Genomic DNA, 23,754 nt, shown 5'->3' with positions numbered 1-23,754 from the left:
TTAATTATAAAATATATTAAACAATAAATTTTAATATTTTCTATAGTGCCTGCATTTAAAGTCCCAGTGAAATAAAATTACAATACCTATTTTTTCATGAAATTCCGCATTCAGCATTTATTGTAAACAGTTTTATAATGTGGTTTATTTTCTTTTAAAAAATCGTATGCCCTCATAAACATTAGTTAAAATCTGAAAATGCAATCCTGTCATGTAATGACTATCCATCTTAGATGACATATTAGACGGCTATGGCGGAGCATCCCTTAACTCCTCCCCTTCAGCTGTCAGTCTGCTCCAAGTTCCATTTCAAAATATTGGCTGTTTTTATACATCCAATCAAATCGCAGAGAAAGATGAAAGCCACGCATACTATTTTTATCTTCAAAATTCCCTTCCACTCAGAAATGCGTCAAAACACGGAAGTATAAACGATCTCAACGTCCAGTTCACGGGGACTTTAATGCATCTTTTTCTGCCACACAAAAGTATATTCCAAAATGATTCCAGCAATTTATGCGAAAATGCAGAAGACTGAATTGTCTTTTATTAACGTTTTATTTTTTAGATGTTTGCTTTTAAATATGCTTCTATGTTCTTGTATGGTTGAGCAAAAAAGGGCTTAAGTACACTATATAAATGTGTCCTAATTTGAACTCCAAATGTCAAAATGAAACAAACATTATCTTGACACACAGTAGTCATCTAACCCCCACCACCTAAATGAAAAGTGTCTAGCCAGGCATTTTCTCAGCTCATGGGTTTTAGTATTGCCTGCAGATATTTCTAGTGCATTCAAACTATTTTTTGAAGGCCTCATTTTTGTCTGGGAGACAAAACCAATGGGCGGATGGTCCAATGTTTTCTGAGTAGACATGTAAGATGTGAACATGTAGATGCAGCCAGACACTTTCTCAGAAAGCAGGGGAAATATAAAGAGCATATTTTGGGGTGGATTTCAAAGGGAGAAAATTAGAAACGCTTTCAGTGGCAGGGATGAACAAAAAGGGGAAACACTTAATTTAAGACAGATTTCATGAAGCCTTAATAGAGAATTTACAAGTGAAGAGTTTAATTTCTGGTTAAAATACTTTATTCTTGCTTAAAGCTACAATCTGTAACATTGGCCTTGCTAACCTATTCTCTTGTTTGACAAAAAAACTACAGATTATTTCACGTCAAACCTACAAAACTACACTCAGCAATATACTTTGGCTCAAGAAGACATTAGAGATGTTCAGAAAATATTATTTCACCTTTTTTCTTAATTACTGTAATGTTTTGTATGCTGAATAATGTTATTTCTGTGTTGGACTCTGAAGTTGGACTCTGAAGCAAAACAAGTTTAGGACCACAGCTTTAGACACTTTTATTAGCATTACTTTTGAAATATCCAAATGTTAAAGGTGAAAGACAAAGACGAAATACTTTGAATAAGTTTAAAAAAATGCCCTCTGTGCAAAGTGTGGAAAAAAGCTGACAGTCACTACCCTCTCAAAATTGGATTTCAGTGACATTGGGGACACTGTGGTTAACTTTTGCCCGACACAATGAAGGTCACGTTTCATGTCGACAGAATTGGATTGCTGAATGTGTGTTTTGAAGCCACCAGTGGCCTGCCAATGTGCCACCTGGCCACTTCATCAAAGCAGCATAATAACGCTGCATTTCAGTCAGCAATAAATAAATAGACAAACAAACACAAAAATCGATGCATCCGTGTGAGTTAGGCTAATAGTTTTAAGGTATCACACCTTATTTGTTAAGAAAATAGGTAAAAACCAAGCAAATAATTAGACAATACGATTTCCCTGTACTTTGGCCCCATAATAATTTTGTTATGTACATCAAAAAGACTCTGAATGTCTTCAACAATGTCCCCTATCATCTCTCTAATAACTGACACAATTTCAAAAGCTTGTATCTTACTTTTCATTCAGGTAATCGACCACATTTACATGCACACCAATAATGCGATTATTTCCAATAATCAGAGTTAGGACTTAATCACAATAACATGTTTAAATGAGAACATCTCCTTGCTTCCGTTTACACAAACGTTTTATTAGTCCGATTATATTCAATAACACTGCACAAACGATGATCTCACATCCAATAGGTACAGTATGTGTTACTGGCTGTGTAATTTTAATACATTCCCGTCAAATGCAAAAAACCTTTAAGTGGGCATATTTTATGGTTATTCGGGGTCGTGATGAATAAAAAAATATATGATGGAAAATACCTTTGCAACGGTGGGGTATGCCGTGCCATCGCGTTCGCATTGTATTTGTGTGAAGATAAGGAGCAGAGACTGCTGACAGCAAGTTGTGTTGACGGTAAAACTTTAGACGGTCACGTTCACCATAAATTTGTGCTTAAGATGCATGACAGAAGCACATGCGCACATTGGTCAGAGCAGCATAAATGCGATTAAGGTGTTTAAGCCTTCTTATTGCCAAATATCTTACTTCGATTACGCTTACTGCGATTATGAGCTTAATCACTATATAAATCAAATTGTTGCGTTTACCTGAGGTAAAGTCGTAATACTGCCTGTTATAATCGCATTATGAGGGTGTATGTGCATAGTGATTGTGTGAGAACTCACTATTGTTTGTTAAGGAATGTGGGAATACCTGACTGGCAGAATTTTTATATGACATCAGGAAGTTGAGTGGGGTCTAAGGAGCATTACTTCTGTGATTTATTCAGCGTTGGAAGAATAAGTGTCTTTATCGGTCTGACAGCACACAGGTTATTAGTTAAATTATAAAGTCTTGTGCATGCTTAAAAGGCAAGTTTTGATAGTCACACAATAGTGACACACCCTTTAAACAAGAAGAATTATATTTAGTATGAGAAACATGCTTGACTAAAGATCATTGCAGCTATATGACATCACAATATTTGAACTGCTTACTATTTCAAGCTGACTGATTTCCATTAACGCTTGTTCTTACTCCACCATTGTTACGACACAATCTGCTGTCTTTGCAAATGATTGACATACATGTCAAGAACCAGCTTAGCTGGTTTCGTTTTTACTTTGACCTCTTCCTTTGGGTCACTGACCTCATTGGCACATCAGGATCATAGATTTTAAAACCCTTTGACTCAACCTCCCGTATATACCATTGACTGGCCTGGAGCAGTTAAAACAATGAATCTATAAATTATTTCATGAATGAAAGAAAAATCAATCTTAAAATCAGCCTGAAAATCTCACTATATATTTTTACTGTTTGGGTGCTCAGCTTTGACGACAGACAGACAAATATTCGAAAATATTTTTCTAAAATCAGTACATGAAATGATAGTACTTTTTTCCCGAAACAGATCTCTTCCAAATGACGTTAAATCGAATCTATTAGGATTCAATTTAATCTATCAGGATAAACCAACACACCAAGTGTCACTCACAACAAGGATCAGATACTCGTTGTATTATTGTTGAAACAGTTATGACAATAGTATGAACTATGCCCCATGAGCTTCCAAACCTGATTTTTACAACAATTCAAGTTACCTTGATAACACACAATGCTCTTTAACCTTGCTGGTGTCTCAACCGAGAAAACAACCCTTTACTTTACCATTGCCACTGCCATAAGCCAATAGTGATTGCAGAGATAATGGAAGGAAAGAACCGTATGAAGTAACCGTGGTTTCCCACAAGTGCTAAAAATCAATTCATAAATCACAAAATACATTGTATGGCATCAGATTTATATCACCAGTACTTGAATTTGAAAAAGCTAGAGAATTTATTACCACAAACTTCATAGTCCATAATTTTAATTATTTGAAAAACGTTTTGTATGAATTCACCATCCTAAAACTTTGGGTTGTGAAATTCGGGTTTTCTGTCTTCAAGTTCACGCTCTCGGGTCGTAAAATTCAGGACATCAAATTCGACTTAAGAATTTAATTTGGCTATAACAAATTGTAATATCTGGGAATGCAAGGAAGAGAAATCGACTGTCGACAAAGAGAATAGAACCCAAGAGGTAAACTCTGATGCTTTTTTGGTAACAGCCATTAGGTGCGCTCCGGTAGCGCGACTTAAAGCATAATTAATGTTTTCACAGGTGGTAGTTTTAAAGAAGAACCCCATTTGCTAATTCAAGTTGTATTTTTTAACTTTTTCGATAAAAACAATTCAGCAAAATTTGAATAAATTTCCTGTAAAATTACGCATTTTGGCCACAATAAAATATATCTCTGCAAAATCCTGTTGGGGCTAATTTTTCAAATTCAAGTCCTGGTGATATAAATCTGACGCCATAACATTGTCCTGAACACAGATATATCATCACATTGCTCAGAAAGTAGCATTCTAGCAATATGGCTCACTTTTTGTGTACAATTTATTTACTTTTTATAAAAGTTATCACATCGGCACCTGTGGTCAAGTGGACTGAGCCGTCATGCTCTTCGGCGGCATATAAGGTGAGCCTGGATTGTGTCCGTCTCGTTTTCGAAATCTTACGATCAAAATCTAAACCATCTCAAGAATTTCACAGAAACCAGTCTAAGATATGTCAGCTATGTAGCACTACATCCTGTATGTGTCAGGTCTTCAACTTTAGAAACTTTGTGAGCATTAGGCAATTTCCATGAATGGCCAATAGTTACTTTGGAATCATTCATTTCCATTACCTTCTAAGTATTTGAAATGCAAATGTAATATTTTGTATATATCCCTTGCAAAAAGTGATTCCCGAGCAACGACATAACTTGCTGGTTAACCACCATAGTACGAAGCATCGTTATGGAAATTACCGATGTAGTTACGACTGTTTCCTTTAACCGTAATAACTTTGTCAGAGGTCAATTCTTTAAACCAACAATTAGTTGATTACGCCACACAGGTGGTGGAGGCATGATGTCATCTACTTATTTCGTTAGAAATAATGTCTAATTGCGTTTGAAGGCCACTTTTGTTATCCTGTTTTTTCTTATCTGTATCATGATATTTAGTTCATTCATAAGTTTCATCCTATGTCACTCCGCCCAGGGATTCCCCAATGTCCTAGAGCACGTAGGAACAAGGCTACTTACCACAGCTCTAGACCTGTAGTTCCAACAACGCAACTTTGCTATGCTGCTTGCGACTGATTGTTGGAACGATGGTTTCGGGAAACACTTGAATTGTTGAACTATGCTGGAACGACAGACCTTGCGACCATAGTTGGCTAATGAAGCTTTTGGGAAACACAACCCAGATCGTTGCAAATTACTTTGTTTTTAATACATTTTGTCAATTTGATTTAGATTTGAATGACCAGACCAAAAATGTACTTAAAGCTTTTAGTTATAACTTTCCATTTGTTGAAAAATAAAAAAAGCCTGTTTGTGGTAAGTACCAGTAATGGATCCCATTTTGTAAATGAACTTCATGATGAAATATGAAGCTGTCTCTGGTGATTACTACACCACCATCTGTGTATCAGGACATCCAATGACTCAACTTACTGATGGAACCCCTACAAGAGGAACAGAGTGCATGCACACTTTCAATCCTATTCACTCTCTGTTGGCCTTAAACCACACCAATATCTCCAGCGATTCCCTCCACGCGTCGCACCTCACTCGTTTATCACTTTTCAGCTTTTAGCGTGTCTGAGGAATCCCTGTGGAATGCAGATACACACTCTGAACATGTGCGCGCTCAAGCTGACAGTCTTATTATATGACAAGGCACACCATACGCTGAACTCAGGCCAAACACGGACTCCAACCATTAAAAGCATATTTCATTGTTCAGATGAGATATAATATAGACAGTTCACAAGATCAAAGGAGACTATGACGAGTTTCTCAGGGTTGAAAATGAGTGAATCCGGCACATAAGCGGTATATTAAAAGGAGTGTCCAGTTATTTTCAGACGGTCCCTAGAAAACAGACGGCCTGTGTCTTACAAAAACTGATATCATGGTACTGCTGGAGTGCAGATAATGTCAGGCTTAAAATGCCTTTTCTTTAAAGTTATTCTGCTCTGCTCCTACAACACTCAAGGCCAAGCTCACATGATTCGATACCTTTGTTATATTCAAGGTGGTTGGTGTGGGAAGTTAAGAATTGGTGATCTGATCATTTTGTTACCTGTTCAGTATATTATTAACATAAGTAAGTACGCTTGGAGTAAAGCCTCTATTTTATATCCAGAAAATCCTGTTTTTGGATCTTGGGTCAAAGACTATTTGCGTCATTCTCATCCTAAAACACAGACCGTCCAAGAAACAGAGACATTCTGAGACGATTAAACTGTACTAGTCATTGATTCGTTGTGGGAACTCAAAATACAATTTAAATAACCATTTCCATATACAGTATATCACCATCTTGACAATTTGTTATGAAATAATAATAATTAATTATATTCCAACTTCATCCATAAAATAACTACGCATTCCATTCCTTATCTAATTACTTTACAATTTCATCTCATAATGGCATGGCATTTTTATATCTGTGACTTCTGTGCGTGGGAACTGTATCTTTGTTTCAACTTTTTTTAAGCTTATTTGATTCTAAAATTGTAGAGAAACACTACAACTGTCAGGCTGATTATCAATGTAGTCTAAAAAAGTGGGTTCTTTTCAACCCAGCACTGGGTCAAAAAGGGACATTGGGATAAATTAACCAAGAAAATGTTTACAGTTTGTCCCACAAAAGTAGAAGACAAATTATAAGTAAGAACAATTTTTGAACTTGGGCAAAAAAAGGAATGTAACCATTCAGCTGGGCTACAGTATCTTTAAAATAAGCTTTCTTCCGATTGCATACATGCAACATAAACTTTCAATACATCAACCGTCCACAACAATATTCTGAAGTAATGTATGGAGTTATAGTGTGGAGACTTTGAAAATGCTATTCGCACATTTCTCAGTCCAGCGTTTTTACAGCAAGTGATTAAATGTAAATTGATGCTACGAATTTACTAGCTTCTTTAATCGTTTATTCTAAGCAGGATTTTTCTGTCACATACACACTAGGTGACAAACACATGTGAGGGTTGACATAGTGATAGTAACTAAATCATCATAACAAAAAAACACATGAATGCCAACAGTTGGGCGTTAGCTACGTTCATAATTAAATAACTATTAGTCTGATATGGCATAGTCTAAAATATCACATGGCTTTCTTGTTTCACCTAGATTCCTAGAAATAAAAAATCTGAAAATATCAGAATAAATTCAAATAACTAAAAGGCCTGTACAGTTTTTACAAGCCAAAGATCTTTAGATTGTTCATTGCTGTTAACTATGATTTACAATGGTAATACGGAGGCAGACGACATTTATAACGTAGATGGAGAGGCTTTAAAAACAGCATATTATTGGACAAAAATTTGCCCCAAATCCCTTTTATTTTCCACGTTTAGTGTGGAATCCAAGCAGACACATTGCAGTATTGTACATGTTTCTCTTTTAATCTCATTTGGTTTAATTCTGCTAAATTTGGATTTAGATTAGAAACAATTGAGTGTGTGTTGATGGCATCCCTTCTTACAAACTTCTGAATAATGTAACTTTTTGCTTTTTTATGTAATTGGAATCGCATTATCAGCAATTTCACAAAACTTCCCCTGATGTATACATCTAATTTATTTAGTCAACTGTTGGAAGATGATTAGCAGACACATGCTCCATACATTTACCAAAAAACGCAAAGACGGTCAATTATACTCACCATTGACTCCATTGGGGATAGTCCTGTGAAGATGTTGAGTGGACAGATCGTCCATCGATCGTCTTATGGTGCCGATCTTGTTCTCTACTGCCTTATGTATATGGTTATGATGATGGTCTGGGCTGCCTGCACTCCCACCGCTGGACGTACTGCTCCCATCACCAACATCTCGTACATTTCCAGAACCACCATTCAGGTTGCCGAGGCTGGACTGGCTGTCTATAGAGCTTCTAGATCCAGCTCCATTTCTATCTTCATCCAACATGAGTATGATCTCCTTCAGTTCCGCATTCTCCCGCAAAACGCTCTCCTGGTTGACCTCCAGCTCCTTAAGTTTCAGCTGATAGGCGCTAACCTCCTTCCACACGGCGCCCGCCGTATACCTCCCAAACCTCTGCCATTCCCGTGACAGCTTCTTACCTTTCTGCCTATCATCGTCCAGAAAGCAGCACAGTTCCCTAATCTCCTGGTTGTCGTCCTGCAGTTTCTGGTTGATCTCCTTTAGGTTACGGATCTCGTGGAGGTGCACCTGCAGTCTACGGTTGATGTCCTTCATCATGTTCCCGTGTTCCAGCATCAGGTTCATCTTCTCGCCGTCGACCCGTCTCAGTCTCTTGATCAAGTCCTCTTTGCTCCATCTTAGCAGTTCATCATCAGAGACCTTGCTTAGGTCATCATTAGGACAATGCTTTGCCATCATCATGATTCTTTCTCAAGGAGAGACAGTTTCACAGTGAAATGTTCAACACTGATCTATCATAGTGCAGTGTTTCGATAACACCACTGAATTAAAACGTTTTTTTGTAAAAATCGAAGCATTAGAGTATAATTATTATAAGATTATGTTAAGGAATCTATCTGAGAAAATGAAAGGCTGGGCACGAACTGATTTGTATTCCGGACAAATGTTTGCAAATCAAAAGCTTTATAAAAACGCCTCACTTGCAATATCCAATCGTACGTGCATGTTTTATAAATACGAGAATATACGCGATATATAAATCCAGGGTCCTCGTTTTAAACGAACATTTTCGCATAAGCAGAAACCCTCGAGACACACGCTTGATCGTACAGGTTTCAGGAGCAATATTAAAATAAAACTATATAACGCGTATATTTAAAAACATAAACGCATTCATTTTAACCGGCAGCGGACCCTCTGGACGATTTTAAGCGGTTGTTATGAATCCTCTCATGTGTAAATGCACACATGCTCTTCCTGTGGCCTGGTGTGAAATAATCCGAGCGCGAGCGGACCCGGGCAGGTACAGAGAGAGATGAGAGTCAGAACAGCAGGCGCAGCCTTCTTAAAGACACAGAGCCCACATTCTTCAATTCTTCAACATGGGAACATTTTGTCCAATTTCATGATTAAAATAAATTTGTTTTGTATCTATGTTTTGTATGATATTTTTTAAAACAATAAAATGATAAAGTAGTTTATTACCAACCGTTTATGTTTGGTTAAAATTAGATTTTACAATTATACTCGTACCTTTGAAATATATATATATATATTTTTTTAAGTAATGAGCTAAGAGTAGGTTTATGACATGTACATATGAATGCCAAGTGTAGCGTTAACTGTACATCTGATATGGCCTACTACAAATAACTAAGTCAAATTAAATCTTACAAAGAAAATAACAAAGAAAGAAAAAAAAGCTGTTGTTGTGGCATTTATTTATTCAATGTATCGGTATATTATAAGGATAATAGGATCGTTTAAAGAAGTGTTATTGCTAAAACTCCGTCTGACCATAATTACCATTGCCTTTTAGCCTATCCAAACTCTGCTTATATAGACATTTGGTCGGACATCGCCCTCTGCTGGACACAACATATATTTTTACCCTAGTCGTTATTGTTCGTTACGTACACATCGAGTAAGTAAATCGAAAAACAATTCACAAACATTGTAGTACATTATTTTTTCTGGGTAAACAAATATAGTTTTAGAAATATATTATGTAGAAAGAAAAACAGTTTTCTAACAGTTACTTGTGAGAGTTAAAACTAAAAAAAAAATCGCTGTCGCGAATAAAATGAAAGTCTTAACAATTGTATGCGCACAGCCAAAACGTAAAGACGTAATAAATCATACAAAATACACACAAATGAAACTTGTATAGTTAAATACCATACTTTGACTATCTAAATTCAGTCGGCTCCATAGCTCAGTGGTTAGAGCACTGGTCTTGTAAACCAGGGGTCGCGAGTTCGATCCTCGCTGGGGCCTACGCGAAAGGTTTTCGATTTCTCAGTAAACATGGATTTGATTATGAGCATTTATTTTGACATTCAATTGGCGATTTAATTTTAAACAAAGTTATTTTGTTTCTTTTTATTGTACTACAGCATTTATTCTATCAAATGAAAAGAATCATCATTGTCAAAACCACTTAGACATATTATATGCTCCCGCATTAAAATCTATCTGCTAAATCGCTAAATGTAAATGAATACATTTAATGTACATGCAATATAATCATGAAGAAAAACTATTGTATTATTTAACTTCTGTATATTAACATAAAAAATGGCATGTGGAGTTGTTAAAACTTTATGCAGGTTAATCGTTTTTACTGATTGTTAGATTGTTAAATACACAGTAAGTCCTGGGCCTCGGATAGAGGTGGACAAAAAGTACGAACATTTTGGATTTTATTTTATACAATATAAAAATCAACCAGATTGCACAAGTAATGTATATAAAATCAAAGTTGTTTCTTACTATGACATCTGTTCTATAAATTACACATCTGGTTTCACATTTTTAAATATAAGTGTTTTAATAAAAAAGCAACTGCATCTGAAATATAGTAGTTATTGTCAGTCGGTTTTATAATGTAGTAATTCTGTTTGATCGATTAGTATGTGTATGACCTCATTTAATATCATGTTCAAACTAAGGTTTAGATAGTAAAATATTGGTAAATTTGTTGTTACTATGGTTTTATGGTTATACAATGGACAATGTCTTTAAGAGAAACATGTGGTAGTTATACTTAAAGCTACACTGTAATTAAGTCCATGAAAACTAATTTTTTTAACAGAATTAGATTCTTTAAAAAATCCCTGTTTTATCCTGTGGCCCCCTTTGGAAAATAATTGATCACCATAGGCCCAGAATATAATCTATGTGCTATGTTTAATGGTACAGATAACTCCACTTTTGGGACGCAGAGTTCCTGTGTCTTTAATGTCAAAAGACTGTCCAGGAACCAGACTGAACTCAAACCTCTGAAGCAGTTTGGCTAGCACAACTTTCGCCTCCATCTAAAACACAACAAATCACTATTATACAGATCTGAATGCTGCAAATTATGTAATTGAGTACAAAGTTCAATTGTGAGCTTTTGTGTTTTATCACCTGTGAGAAGCCCTGCCCAAGACAAGAACGCGGTCCAAGTGCAAATGGGTAGTAGCAGTAATAAGGCCTTATAAAAATTGAGATAAACATTTATGTTTCATCAAGAAGCATATTTTAGCTGTTAAGAGTTTGTAATCTATAACAAAACATATGAATGCTGTTGAAGGAAGTTCTTTAAAATGAAATAAATGAAATTATATTAAACAAATAAATATAATAATAAACAGACTATTTATAGGAACAGTGCTCCAAGTGATGATGATGACTTACTTTGGGGCATTCACATCAAATCTCTCTGGATCAAACTTCAGCGAATCTTTGAAAAAGTTTTCCAGTCGTCCGCAGACATAAGAACTAAACTGTTAAAGAATAAAGTCGCATTTACTCCAAAATGCAATTGCCAAGTTATTTAAAGCACTCAATACCATAAAATGCAAGTGTAAAGAATACCATGGAATACTTACAACAGCAACACATCCTCCTGGCACTTTCAGTCCATTTATAAACATGTCATCAGAAAGCCAGCGAGATGTTGCTGGAGCAGGGGGGTAGAGACGCAGCGTTTCCTTTAACACCTGCAAGGAGTCATTAACCACATGAGCAATCAACAGTGTTCTTGACTGATCATGTCATGATTTTGCCTCTTCATGTCATGTCCTTCTTGGTCTTGTGGGAGAATCATGGCAGGATTCCCAGTTTTATGTGGAGATAGGCATTTTTGTCCCAATTGGCATTCCATATGCTCTCTCCGGTCGTGTCTCTGTTTCCGCCCTCTCGTTCCTCGTTTAGCTCTCCATCAGTGTTTCATCCCGACACCTGTCCCCTGTTAATTATCCTTTTTTTATCTCCCATAAAACGTCCTCGTGTCTATTGTCCTGTGCTCATTCGTTTTGCCTAACATTGTCTTTCCAGCCGTGTTCCTGATTCCTTGTCTAGTTTCAAAAAGTACCTTGTTATGGCTGGATTGTACCTTTTTGATGCCTTGTTTCCCTAGTCCTTTGTAATTTGTGTGAGTTTAGTTACTTACTGTCTCTATTGTTTTTGCGCCCTTGTGGGAAGTCTTTGTTTTTGCATTTTGTCTTAGTTCGTTTTCCCCATTGTGTGTTTTTGTTTGTATTTTATTAAAAGTCTTGCTTGTTAACCCATACTGCTACCTGCATCTGGGTTCTTTCCCTGCAAATCATGACAGATCATCAAGTGTTTACTAAAGTACTGTAGGTGTCAATAGACCGACCTGGGACAGGTAACTGAGTTTTCCAAGGTCTTCATATAAAATATCATGTTTAGTCCCGAGCACTTCATCCACCTCTGCTTTAGCTCTGGAAAATAAAATAAATGCAACCGATATAACACAGCAATAAAAGAATGATGGAATAACAGTACTACAAATAATTTTGTGTTTTACCGTTTATATATCTCAGGGTGTCGGCCTAATTCCATGATTGCAAACGAGAGCTGATTGGCTGTTGTCTCTTGCCCTACAGAGAAAGTTGATTGTAACTGCTGAAGTTCATGAACACATAACATGGTAACTCACCCGCAATGAAGAAAGTGACAAAATTGTCCAGCATCAGCTCATGATCTTCAGAGTTGTTTGCTTGTTCCTCCTCTGAAGCAAAAATAAAAACGGTAGATGTCTATGTAATATGGACTTTAAGGAGTTGTATGTCTTAGTCAAAAAGACCCAAAAAATACCTGCTGTCTTGAGAATTTGAGTGAGGATGTCTTTGGGGACGTCTTCACCATTTTCCACTGCTGTCTTCCTGTTTTGTATCCATTTTTCTCCTGTTGCACGCAAGAGTTCAGCTGCATCTTTTATTTGTTTTACCATCTTCCAGTTCTTGGGGTTAAGCTGAAGTTTCACAAAGGTTAAATACTGTAATAATTGTAACGATAGATGACGAACAGTATGTGTCTTGGGAATAAAAAAATCCAACCTTGAAAAAAGGGTCTCTGAGATAATATACCATGCCTTTTAAACACAGCTCTATAGCAGTCTGGAAGGGGGAATCAGTATTCTTTAACAAGTTTAAATCAACACCAAAAGCCACCTGTGGATAAAACACACTTAAATAATAAACCCAGCAATAGATGATCTGACTTTTTTTTTCTGGAATACAATGAAAGGGAATTACAGAGAAAATTCGTTTTTTTTCTTTTCAGTAGATTCTTGATGATCTGATTAAAATCAAACAGGAGTTAAAGGAAATGAGTTTGAAACCTTGGCAATGACGTCGAGTGTGACACAGTTGACCAAATCGTGCATGATGACAGGTGTTTTCGTGTCTGCCGTTTCCTCCAGTTTGTCCATGAGGCGTTCTGACATCTCATTAAACGTGCCCATAAGGCCTCGCAGGTATCTGTTGAATAAAATATCATCAACTTTCAGGTTTTCAGTGTCCTATTCCATACATGTTGTGTATTTGACTCACGAGCTGCTAAAGGCTGGATCCATAATGCGCCGTTGCCTGTACCAGACATCATGATCTATAGCCGTCACAAGTCCATTTCCCAGGAACCTGAGAAGATTGGAATGATGTGCCTTATTTCATTACTGGAAAACCAACTCCCTTAGTACATTCACATTCAAAATGTATCCACTTTAAACATATGATTTGCAAGTCATTTCATCATACTTTTTAATATTTTTTAGATGCTTTTACATTCAATTCAACCACAAGTTAAATGACTGTAAGCTGAAAATGTAAACGAACCTGTATAAATGTCACTGATATGTATAACACAAAAGAAGATACTTTAAAGAATGTGAAAACTGGTCTGGGGCGCTATTGACTACAATAGTAGGAAAAAATCTACTTTAATCTGTTTAGTTACAAATATTATGCAAATATTTTCTTTGTGTACAGCAGAACAATGAAATGTATACTGGCTTGGAACAAAGTGAGGGTGAGTAAATGATGATCAACATTTTTTTTCAGGGTGAATTATCGTAAAGAAATGCTCTGAAAGGAAATACACTTTTAACATGTTTCTGAAATTTATTTAGCTTTATTTAGGCTGAATTGAATTCAAACACACAACAAATCTGGTTCTTCAAACACAAGAAAAGTGTTTCCTTTCATCCTAAAAATAGCGACACTGCTCTGACGATTGTGTAGGAACCCGTGAATAGCACATCATCAAGCTACTGTTTGCTTCATATCACAATTTGATATTTCACAAACAGAGAACCATCCAAATTCAATTGAACATTCTGTCAGCTATAATATAATAGGGTCATCATTAGAAATAGGACTGAAAAGAGTAAAACATTGAAATGGGTAAAAAGCGATGACAGCAATTCATTATAGTTTGGATGAAGGTACAGTGAAATTCTCACCGTTTTCCAAACAAGTAAAAGAGTTGCTTGTAGACAGTGGGATCTTTGGGGTACTTCGGTGACATCAATACTGTCTTATATAAGCAGAAAGAGATTTGATTAGTTATTTGACTTATTATGTGTGTAAATGAGGTTAAAATATTCACCTTTGTAGTCTCCGGGCAATAGATCACGACCACAACTAAATGCAAGCTGTTAATTCTGTAGACAGGACCATATTTTTCTGCCCTTCAAAACATGAACACAAACATATTGTTTAGACGACCTATCAGTTCTTACCTTGACCACTTATAAACATTTGTATCGGTCTAACTACCTATCAACTGATATTTACTGTATTTTGTAATTTGTAATGTCATTTTTTTGAGGATCTATTGACAGAAATGCAATATTATATAACTATGTGTTCAAAGGTGTAAAGACCTTACATAATGAAGCGTTGTTTTGATTACCTTAGAATGAGCTATTTACATACACCGCAGGACCCCTTAAATGGAATTCGCCATGTTGTTTCTACAGTAGCCCTAAACGGACAGACTGCTCTAAACAAAACGCTTCGTAGGTTTGTTATTTCATTGATAAATAACAAAATAGCGAAAATCTGACGACATCTTAGTCCCTTCTCAACCGCCATAATGCTTCGAAAGGGAGGGGTGCAGTGAGCCATTGGTTGCAGTTCACAACCTCACCTCTAGATGCCGCACAATTTCACACACTGGACCTTTGCGTGTGTATATGTGCGAGAGAGGTGAGAGAACTATAAACAACTTACACACCACTACATATACTTTAACCGCACACAGTAGAACAAAATGACAAACATCATGCATTCAAGAAACCAAGCAATTCAAAGAAAGAATAATTTTGATCAATTATTTACTAAAAATAAAAAATATTGTGCACTATCCAATACCCTTTCTAGGCTTGGCAGAGACAGGACATAAAATTACTAAAATCTGTCCGGCTGACAAATTAAACACCTAGGATTGAAAGAGACATTAAAATTAATTCTGGGCCAAACTATTCCTTTGAACCTGACTGCAAGGTCCACCATGACAAAAGGTCATCCAGCAGTACTATGACCAAAAAATAACCAAAATGATTTGCAACATATAATAAAAGGACAGTAGAATATTTTAAATCAACCCCTGATTTATCCAAAATAATGCATGTACACATTCAAATAATTACAGTAGTCTTGTTTTATATTAAACAAAATCCCAAGTGTTTTTAAACCTTACTGGTGTAGCCTAAATCCTATACCACATGTTTTATCTATATCCAACACTACACACACTATTCTATAATATGCCATTTACTATAATACTCCATACTACTATTTACAATAATAAATAAAACAGTAGGCTATGTTATTCTTCATGTTGGGGTCACTGTATGTTAGTCATACATATTAACTGAAAGTAAATATTACTTTTATGCTTCATTGAAAGCATTTTTCGATTTGCCAATAAATTTAGAAAGAGAACACATGCCAAACACGTAAAATAGTTACGCATAAGGTGCATTTTCTTTCAATTAACAAAGTCCCACAAATAATGCAGGCGCAAAGACAACGAGAAGTTTTCAACTCTTACCATTTCAGAAATAATTCGTGTATGACGTTTTCCGATGTCGTTCCTCTTATAAAAGTCGGTATATGTCCCAGTAAAAAACTAGAAGAAATGCATTTCTCATGTTAGTCTATCTTAGCTTATATTTTATATACGTATTATCGCCATATTTGTATTGCTGTGTTTTTATATACTCGTATATCCCCGTTACAATACCCTTACGAAAATGAACCATGGTTTAAAACAAAACAAAAAAAACATGGTTTTACTACAGTTAACACCAAAAAGCATGGTTACTGTAGTAAAAAACATGGTTACCACAAACTACACTTTTACCACAAACAACATGGTTAATTTTCGTAAGGGAATTCATGAGGTTTCTTACTTGTCCCTTGGAGGTCCAGGTATATGATCGTATTTCTGATGTATATATCTAACATACAGACAATACGCAACAAAAGCGATTAAAGCAACACAGAGCACGTAAAACATTATATATGAGAGCCATCCTGTGATCTCCTGAAGGACTGTCATTGTTATGAGTACAACGTGTGTGAAACTCCAGAACACTTTAAACAACATGTTTGTCTGACAAGTCTCACGTATTTCCGGGTCTCAGGGCATTCTGCTATTTGGACGACAGAGGGTAGTCAAGTCTTCTTTTATTTACATAGTTATAGATTATGTGATGTTAATCGCTAAACCTTGAAGGAATATAGCCTATTACCCAAAATAAATAACCATTAGTCACACTCATTTCATTCCACACCCCTGTAGAACTCTTCTGTAGAACCAAATGTTTTATGAAAATGTCTCAGTTTTGTGTCCATGCAATGGAAGTCAAGTGGGCCATTGTTCAGCATAGTTCTTCTAAAAATATATAATTTTTTGTTCTGCTGAAGAAAGAAAGTCATGCATGTTTTAATGACATGAGGGTGAAAAAATAACCCTGCTGGAAAAAACAATAAAACCCCTCTTAAAATATCATTATGAACAACTAGGGGTTTTCATTAAAACCATTGCAAAATTCCTTTTGAAGTGTGTTTGGGCCCTATTTCAACACCCCACCAATAGTATGGATCGTATATCAGAAAATACCATTATAGTTTCCATTAAGACCCAATACAAATCTCATTAAATCTATTACATCTTCTATCATGTTTTGGACAGGGCTTATTTTAAGCAGGGAAAAAAACTTTTTGTGGCCAACAATGGATGTAAATGCAGCCTTTAACAATATTAAATAAAGAGTTTCAGATGATCCTTTTATGTTATTGTTTATACAGCTCTAGGTTAAGACTACACGAGGGACATACAGAAATAGCTTGTATCACTTTCCCTTTTTGCCAATAGACTCTTCTACATCAGGAACTAACATGAGTTATTGTATTGACATTAACTAACATTAACAAGACTTAAATCATGCTGAAAAACTATATTATGTATTGTTAGTACATGTTAGTTACCGCATTCTTAACAAATAACAGCTTATTGCAGTGTTACAATTATTTATTTATCTTTACTGTTGTTATGGCTACAGGCTTAACTTCACACTAGTATCATAACTTCCATTGCATTGGACACCTGCGTAAGTATATCTGGACCATCTTTATGCATTGATGGACTTGACACACATGGACAAAGGACATAGGAAAGGTCACAATATCTGCACAAAAACAATTTAATTATGTGGCAAACATTATTCAATCAATAGGAAAGTGCATTTGGAATATTAAACATGTAGTACACAACAACAGACTGATCAGTACAAAATACAAAAAAGTCTAGAAATCAAGAGTCTAGAACACGTCCTGTCTGCAGTGTTTAATGGTACAGATAACTCCACTTTGCGGCCGCAGAGTTCCGGTGTCTTTAATGTCAAAAGACTGTCCAGGAACCAGGCTGAACTCAAACCTCTGAAGCAGTTTGGCGAGCACAACTTTTGCCTCCATCTGAAACACAACAGAAGACCATTACAATGATGTGAAAGTTGACAAATTATGTCACTGCGAACAAAGTTCAATTGTCTGTTTATGTTTTATCACCTGTGCGAGGCCCTGCCCAAGACAAGAACGCGGTCCAAGAGCAAATGGGTAGTAGCAGTAATAAGGCCTTATAAAAAAAAAGGAAGAAAACATATGATAAACATTAGTTGACTAAACAGTGCTCACAGCAGATGATTTGAGTTGGCAAATGGCAAAGAACATAAAGGATCTTGTTGGTTAAATGACTTACTTTGGGGCATTCACATCAAATCTCTCTGGATCAAACTTCAGCGGATCTTTGAAAAACTTTTCCAATCTTCCGGAGACATAAGAACTGAACTGTTTGAAAAAAGTCAGCAGTAGTTAACAATTTTGGAGATAAAGGCCACATTTACATATATTTAACTCTCCAAACTTGATAGTGTGGAACATATTGAGAAAACTGAATTACTCAAACTGAGGCCATTGCACATTGAGTCCGAAATTTGCGTATACATTTCTGCAAGTTAAAAAAATAAATGACCTCACGTTGTTGACATTTACACATTGCCTCCGATTTTTGCATCCGTCATAAAAAATTAAACTGGGTTTGACAATTCAGGGACACTGTACAAACGAGCACCAAATACGAAAATGTCTGACTGTATGTGTAAAGACCTTTACTCTATGTGGAGAATACTCACAAGAGCAGCACATCCTCCTGGCACTTTCAGTCCATTTATAATGATGTCATCAGGCAGCCAGCGAGATGTTCCAGGAGCAGTGGGGTACAAACGCAGTGTTTCCTTCAACACCTGCAAAGAGTCAATAACACCATGAGCAATCAACAGTCTTCTTGACTGAAGTGTTTACTAAAGTACTGTAGGTGTCAATAGACCGACCTGAGACAGGTAACTGAATTTTCCCAGGTCTTCATATACAATTTCACGTTTCGTTCCGAGCACTTCATCCACTTCTGCTTTAGCTCTGGGAAATAAAAGAAATGCAACACGGTAATAACAGACTGGTAGAACCACACATTCATTTAACATGAAAAATGTATGTGTTTTACCGTTTATATATCTCAGGGTGTCGTCCTAATTCCATAATTGCAAACGAGAGCTGATTGGCTGTTGTCTCTTGCCCTGCAGAGAAAGTTGGTTGTAACTGCTGAAGTTTATGAACACAACACAGACATCACAGTAACTCACCCGCTATAAAGAAAGTGACAAAATTGTCCAGCATCAGCTCATGATCTTCCGAGTTGTTTGCTTTTTCCTCCTCTTCAGCAAAAATAAAAACTGTTAGATGTTGACTTTAATGACGTTTAAAGTCACAGTCAAATACGACCTGCATACCTGCTGTCTTGAGAATTTGAGTGAGGATGTCTTTGGGACGTCTTCACCATTTTCCACTGCTGTCTTCCTGTTTTGTATCCATTTCTCTCCTGTTGCACGCAAGAGTTCAGCTGCATCTTTTATTTGTTGTACCGTCTTCCAGTTCTTGGGGTTAAGCTGAAGTTTCACAAATGTTAAAGACTGTAATAACTGTAATAATAGATGACGAACAGTATGTGTCTTGAGAATAAAAAAATCCAACCTTGAAAAAAGGGTCTCTGAGATAATATACCATGCCTTTTAAACACAGCTCTATAGCAGTCTGGAAGGGGGAGTCAGTATTCTTTAACAAGTTTAAATCAACACCAAAAGCCACCTGTGGATAAAAACACACTTAAATAATAAACCAAGCAATAGATGATCAGACTTTTTTTTATTTCTGGAATACAATTAAAGGGAATTACAGAGAAAATTGTTTTTTTTTTCTTTTCAATAGATGCTTGATGATCTGATTAAAATCAACAGGAATTAAAGGAAAGGAGTTTGAAACCATGGCAATGACGTCGAGTGTGACACAGTTGACCAAATCGTGCATGATGACAGGTGTTTTCGTGTCTGCCGTTTCCTGCAGTTTGTCCATGAGGCGTTCTGACATCTCATTAAACGTGCCCATAAGGCCTCGCAGGTATCTGTTGAATAAAATATCATCAACTTTCAGGTTTTCAGTGTCCTATTCCATACATGTTGTGTATTTGACTCACGAGCTGCTAAAGGCTGGATCCATAATGCGCCGTTGCCTGTACCAGACATCATGATCTACACACGTCACAAGTCCATTTCCCAGGAACCTGAGAAGATTTGGAATGATGTGCCTTATTTCATTACTGGAAAACCAAATCCCTTAGTACATTCACATTCAAAATGTATCCACTTTAAACATATGATTTGCAAGTCATTTCATCATACTTTTTAATATTTTTTACATGCTTTTACATACAATTCAACCAGCTTTAAAATGTGGCTGAATTGAATACAAACACAAAACAAATTTGGTTCTTCAAACACAAGAAAAGGAAATCCTTTCATCCTAAAAATAGCGACACTGCTCTGATGATTGTGTAGGAACCCGTGAATAGCACATCATCAAGCTACTGTTTGCTTCATATCACAATTTGATATTTCACAAACAGAGAACCCTCCAAATCCAATTGAACATTCTGTCAGCTATAATATAATAGGGTCATCATTAGAAATAGGACTGAAAAGAGTAAAACATTGAAATGGGTAAAAAGCGATGACACAAATTCATTACAGTTTGGATGAAGGTACAGTGAAATTCTCACCTTTTTCCAAACAAGTAAAAGAGTTGATCGTAGACAGTGGGATCTTTGGGGTACTTCGGTGACATCAATACTGTCTTATATAAGCAGAAAGAGATTTGATTAGTTATTTGGCCTGATTATGTGTGTAAATGAGATTAAAATATTCACCTTTGTAGTCTCCGGGCAATAGATCACGACCACAACTAAATGCAAGCTGTTAATTCTGTAGACAGGACCATATTTTTCTGCCCTTCAAAACATGAACACAAACATATTGTTAGACGACCTATCAGTTCTTACCTTGACCACTTATAAACATTTGTGTCGGTCTATCTACCTATCAACTGATATTTACTGTATTTTGTAATGTCATTTTTTTGAGGATCTATTGACAGAAATGCAATATTATATAACTATGTGTTCAAAGGTGTAAAGACCTTACATAATGAAGCATTGTTTTGATTACCTTAGAATGAGCTATTTACATACACCGCAGGACCCCTTAAATGGAATTCGCCATGTTGTAACTACAGTAGCCCTAAACGGACAGACTGCTCTAAACAAAATGCTTCGTAGGTTTGTTATTTCCTTGATAAATAGCAAAATAGCGAAAATGTGACGACATCTTAGTCCCTTCTCAACCGCCATAATGCTTCGAAAGGGAGGGGTGCAGTGAGCCATTGGTTGCAGTTCACAACCTCACCTCTAGATGGCGCACAATTTCACACACTGCACCTTTAAGTGTGTATATGTGCGAGAGAGGTGAGAGAACTATAAACAACTTACACACCACTACATATACTTTAACCGCACACAGTAGAACAAAATGACAAACATTCATGCATTCAACAAACCCAGCAGTCTAAAAAGAATAATTTTGATCAATTATTTACTAAAAATAAAAAATATTGTGCACTATCCAATACCCTTTCTAGGCTTGGCAGAGACAGGACATAAAATTACTCAAAATCTGTCCGGCTGACAAATTAAACACCTAGGATGGAAAGAGACATTAAAATTAATTCTGGGCCAAACTATTCCTTTGAACCTGACTGCAAAGTCCACCATGACAAAAGGTCATCCAGCAGTACTATGACCAAAAATATAACCAAAATGTTGTGCAACATAAAATAAAATGACAGTAGAATATTTTAAATCAACCCCTGATTTATCCAAATTAATGCATGTACACATTCAAATAATTACAGTAGTCTTGTTTGTTAGTAAACAAAATCCCAAGTGTTTTTAAACCTTACTGGTGTAGCCTAAATCCTATACCACATGTTTTATCTATATCCAACACTACAAATACTATTCTATAATATACCATTTACTATAATACTCTATACTACTATTTACAATAATAAATAAAACAGTAGGCTATGTTATTCTTCATGTGGGGGTCACTGTATGTTAGTCATACATATTAACTGAAAGTAAATATTACTTTTATGCTTCATTGAAAGCATTTTTCGATTTGCCAATAAATTTAGAAAGAGAACACATGCCAAACACGTAAAATAGTTACGCATAAGGTGCATTTTCTTTCAATTAACAAAGTCCCACAAATAATGCAGGCGCAAAGACAACGAGAAGTTTTCAACTCTTACCATTTCAGAAATAATTCGTGTATGACGTTTTCCGATGTCGTTCCTCTTATAAAAGTCGGTATATGTCCCAGTAAAAAACTAGAAGAAATGCATTTCTCATGTTAGTCTATCTTAGCTTATATTTTATATACGTATTATCGCCATATTTGTATTGCTGTGTTTTTATATACTCGTATATCCCCGTTACAATACCCTTACGAAAATGAACCATGGTTTAAAACAAAACAAAAAAACATGGTTTTACTACAGTTAACACCAAAAAACATGGTTACTGTAGTAAAAAACATGGTTACCACAAACTACACTTTTACCACAAACAACATGGTTAATTTTCGTAAGGGAATTCATGAGGTTTCTTACTTGTCCCTTGGAGGTCCAGGTATATGATCGTATTTCTGATGTATATATCTAACATACAGACAATACGCAACAAAAGCGATTAAAGCAACACAGAGCACGTAAAACATTATATATGAGAGCCATCCTGTGATCTCCTGAAGGACTGTCATTGTTATGAGTACAACGTGTGTGAAACTCCAGAACACTTTAAACAACATGTTTGTCTGACAAGTCTCACGTATTTCCGGGTCTCAGGGCATTCTGCTATTTGGACGACAGAGGGTAGTCAAGTCTTCTTTTATTTACATAGTTATAGATTATGTGATGTTAATCGCTAAACCTTGAAGGAATATAGCCTATTACCCAAAATAAATAACCATTAGTCACACTCATTTCATTCCACACCCCTGTAGAACTCTTCTGTAGAACCAAATGTTTTATGAAAATGTCTCAGTTTTGTGTCCATGCAATGGAAGTCAAGTGGGCCATTGTTCAGCAAAGTTCTTCTAAAAATATATAATTTTTTGTTCTGCTGAAGAAAGAAAGTCATGCATGTTTTAATGACATGAGGGTGAAAAAATAACCCTGCTGGAAACAACAATAAAACCCCTCTTAAAATATCATTATGAACAACTAGGGGTTTTCATTAAAACCATTGCAAAATTCCTTTTGAAGTGTGTTTGGGCCCTATTTCAACACCCCACCAATAGTATGGATCGTATATCAGAAAATACCATATAGTTTCCATTAAAACCCAATACAAATCTCATTAAATCCATTACATCTTCTATCATATTTTGCACAGGGCTTATTTTCAGCAGGGAAAATACTTTTTTGGGGCCAACAATGGATGTTAATGCAGCCTTTAACAATATTAAATAAAGAGTTTCAGATGATCCTTTTATGTTATTGTTTATACAGCTCTAGGTTAAGACTACACGAGGGACATACAGAAATAGCTTGTATCACTTTCCCTTTTTGCCAATAGACTCTTCTACATCATGAACTAACATGAGTTATTGTATTGACATTAACTAACATTAACAAGACTTAAATCATGCTGAAAAACTATATTATGTATTGTTAGTAAATGTTAGTTACATTGTTAGTTACAGTTCTTAACAAATAACAGCTTATTGCAGTGTTACAATTATTTATTTATCTTTACTGTTGTTATGGCCACAGGCTTAACT

The 23,754-nt window shown here is 35.9% G+C and overlaps 3 protein-coding genes and 1 non-coding gene across 6 annotated transcripts in view; 1 reads left to right on the top strand and 3 right to left on the bottom strand.

Moving 5' to 3' along the window:
* ccdc85cb (coiled-coil domain containing 85C, b) overlaps positions 1 to 9,199 on the bottom strand; it is a 39,528-nt gene extending 30,329 nt beyond the window's left edge. The window contains exon 1 of one of the 3 annotated variants that reach the window (XM_056763869.1): positions 7,706 to 9,199. In XM_056763869.1, the coding sequence (XP_056619847.1) occupies positions 7,706 to 8,408 (703 nt within the window). In that variant the 5' untranslated portion in view covers positions 8,409 to 9,199. The remainder of the gene's footprint in view (positions 1 to 7,705) is intronic. The other 2 variants (XM_056763868.1, XM_056763867.1) reach the window with 2 other exon arrangements.
* A 672-nt stretch (positions 9,200 to 9,871) lies between these two features.
* On the top strand, positions 9,872 to 9,944 carry trnat-ugu (transfer RNA threonine (anticodon UGU)). Its single transcript has one exon. It is a non-coding gene; the product is annotated as a tRNA-Thr (tRNA).
* A 90-nt stretch (positions 9,945 to 10,034) lies between these two features.
* On the bottom strand, positions 10,035 to 16,592 carry LOC130434024 (cholesterol 24-hydroxylase-like). The gene is made up of 15 exons (XM_056763866.1): positions 16,375 to 16,592; positions 16,014 to 16,091; positions 14,565 to 14,646; positions 14,419 to 14,492; positions 13,511 to 13,597; positions 13,300 to 13,438; positions 13,016 to 13,129; positions 12,774 to 12,930; positions 12,616 to 12,687; positions 12,484 to 12,556; positions 12,313 to 12,397; positions 11,543 to 11,653; positions 11,349 to 11,437; positions 11,079 to 11,145; positions 10,035 to 10,984 (listed from the first exon to the last, which is right to left on the bottom strand). The coding sequence occupies exons 1-15, from the start codon at positions 16,569 to 16,571 to the stop codon at positions 10,844 to 10,846; spliced, it is 1,566 nt and encodes a 521-aa protein (XP_056619844.1). The 5' UTR covers positions 16,572 to 16,592; the 3' UTR covers positions 10,035 to 10,843.
* A 1,062-nt stretch (positions 16,593 to 17,654) lies between these two features.
* Positions 17,655 to 22,798, bottom strand: LOC130434833 (cholesterol 24-hydroxylase). Its single transcript, XM_056765193.1, is given in 16 exon segments — positions 17,655 to 17,941; positions 18,035 to 18,101; positions 18,225 to 18,313; positions 18,658 to 18,768; positions 18,856 to 18,940; positions 19,026 to 19,098; positions 19,165 to 19,236; positions 19,312 to 19,350; positions 19,353 to 19,467; positions 19,553 to 19,666; positions 19,841 to 19,979; positions 20,052 to 20,138; positions 20,634 to 20,707; positions 20,781 to 20,862; positions 22,223 to 22,300; positions 22,583 to 22,798. Coding segments are annotated over 16 exon segments (1,575 nt in total). The 5' UTR covers positions 22,780 to 22,798; the 3' UTR covers positions 17,655 to 17,788.
* Between the last annotated feature and the right edge of the window lie 956 nt (positions 22,799 to 23,754).

Source organism: Triplophysa dalaica, chromosome 13 (genome assembly GCF_015846415.1).
Source record: "Triplophysa dalaica isolate WHDGS20190420 chromosome 13, ASM1584641v1, whole genome shotgun sequence".
NCBI classification, from domain to species: domain Eukaryota; kingdom Metazoa; phylum Chordata; class Actinopteri; order Cypriniformes; family Nemacheilidae; genus Triplophysa; species Triplophysa dalaica.
Note: the sequence above shows the minus strand (reverse complement) of the source record. Positions and strands in the feature narration are given on the sequence as shown.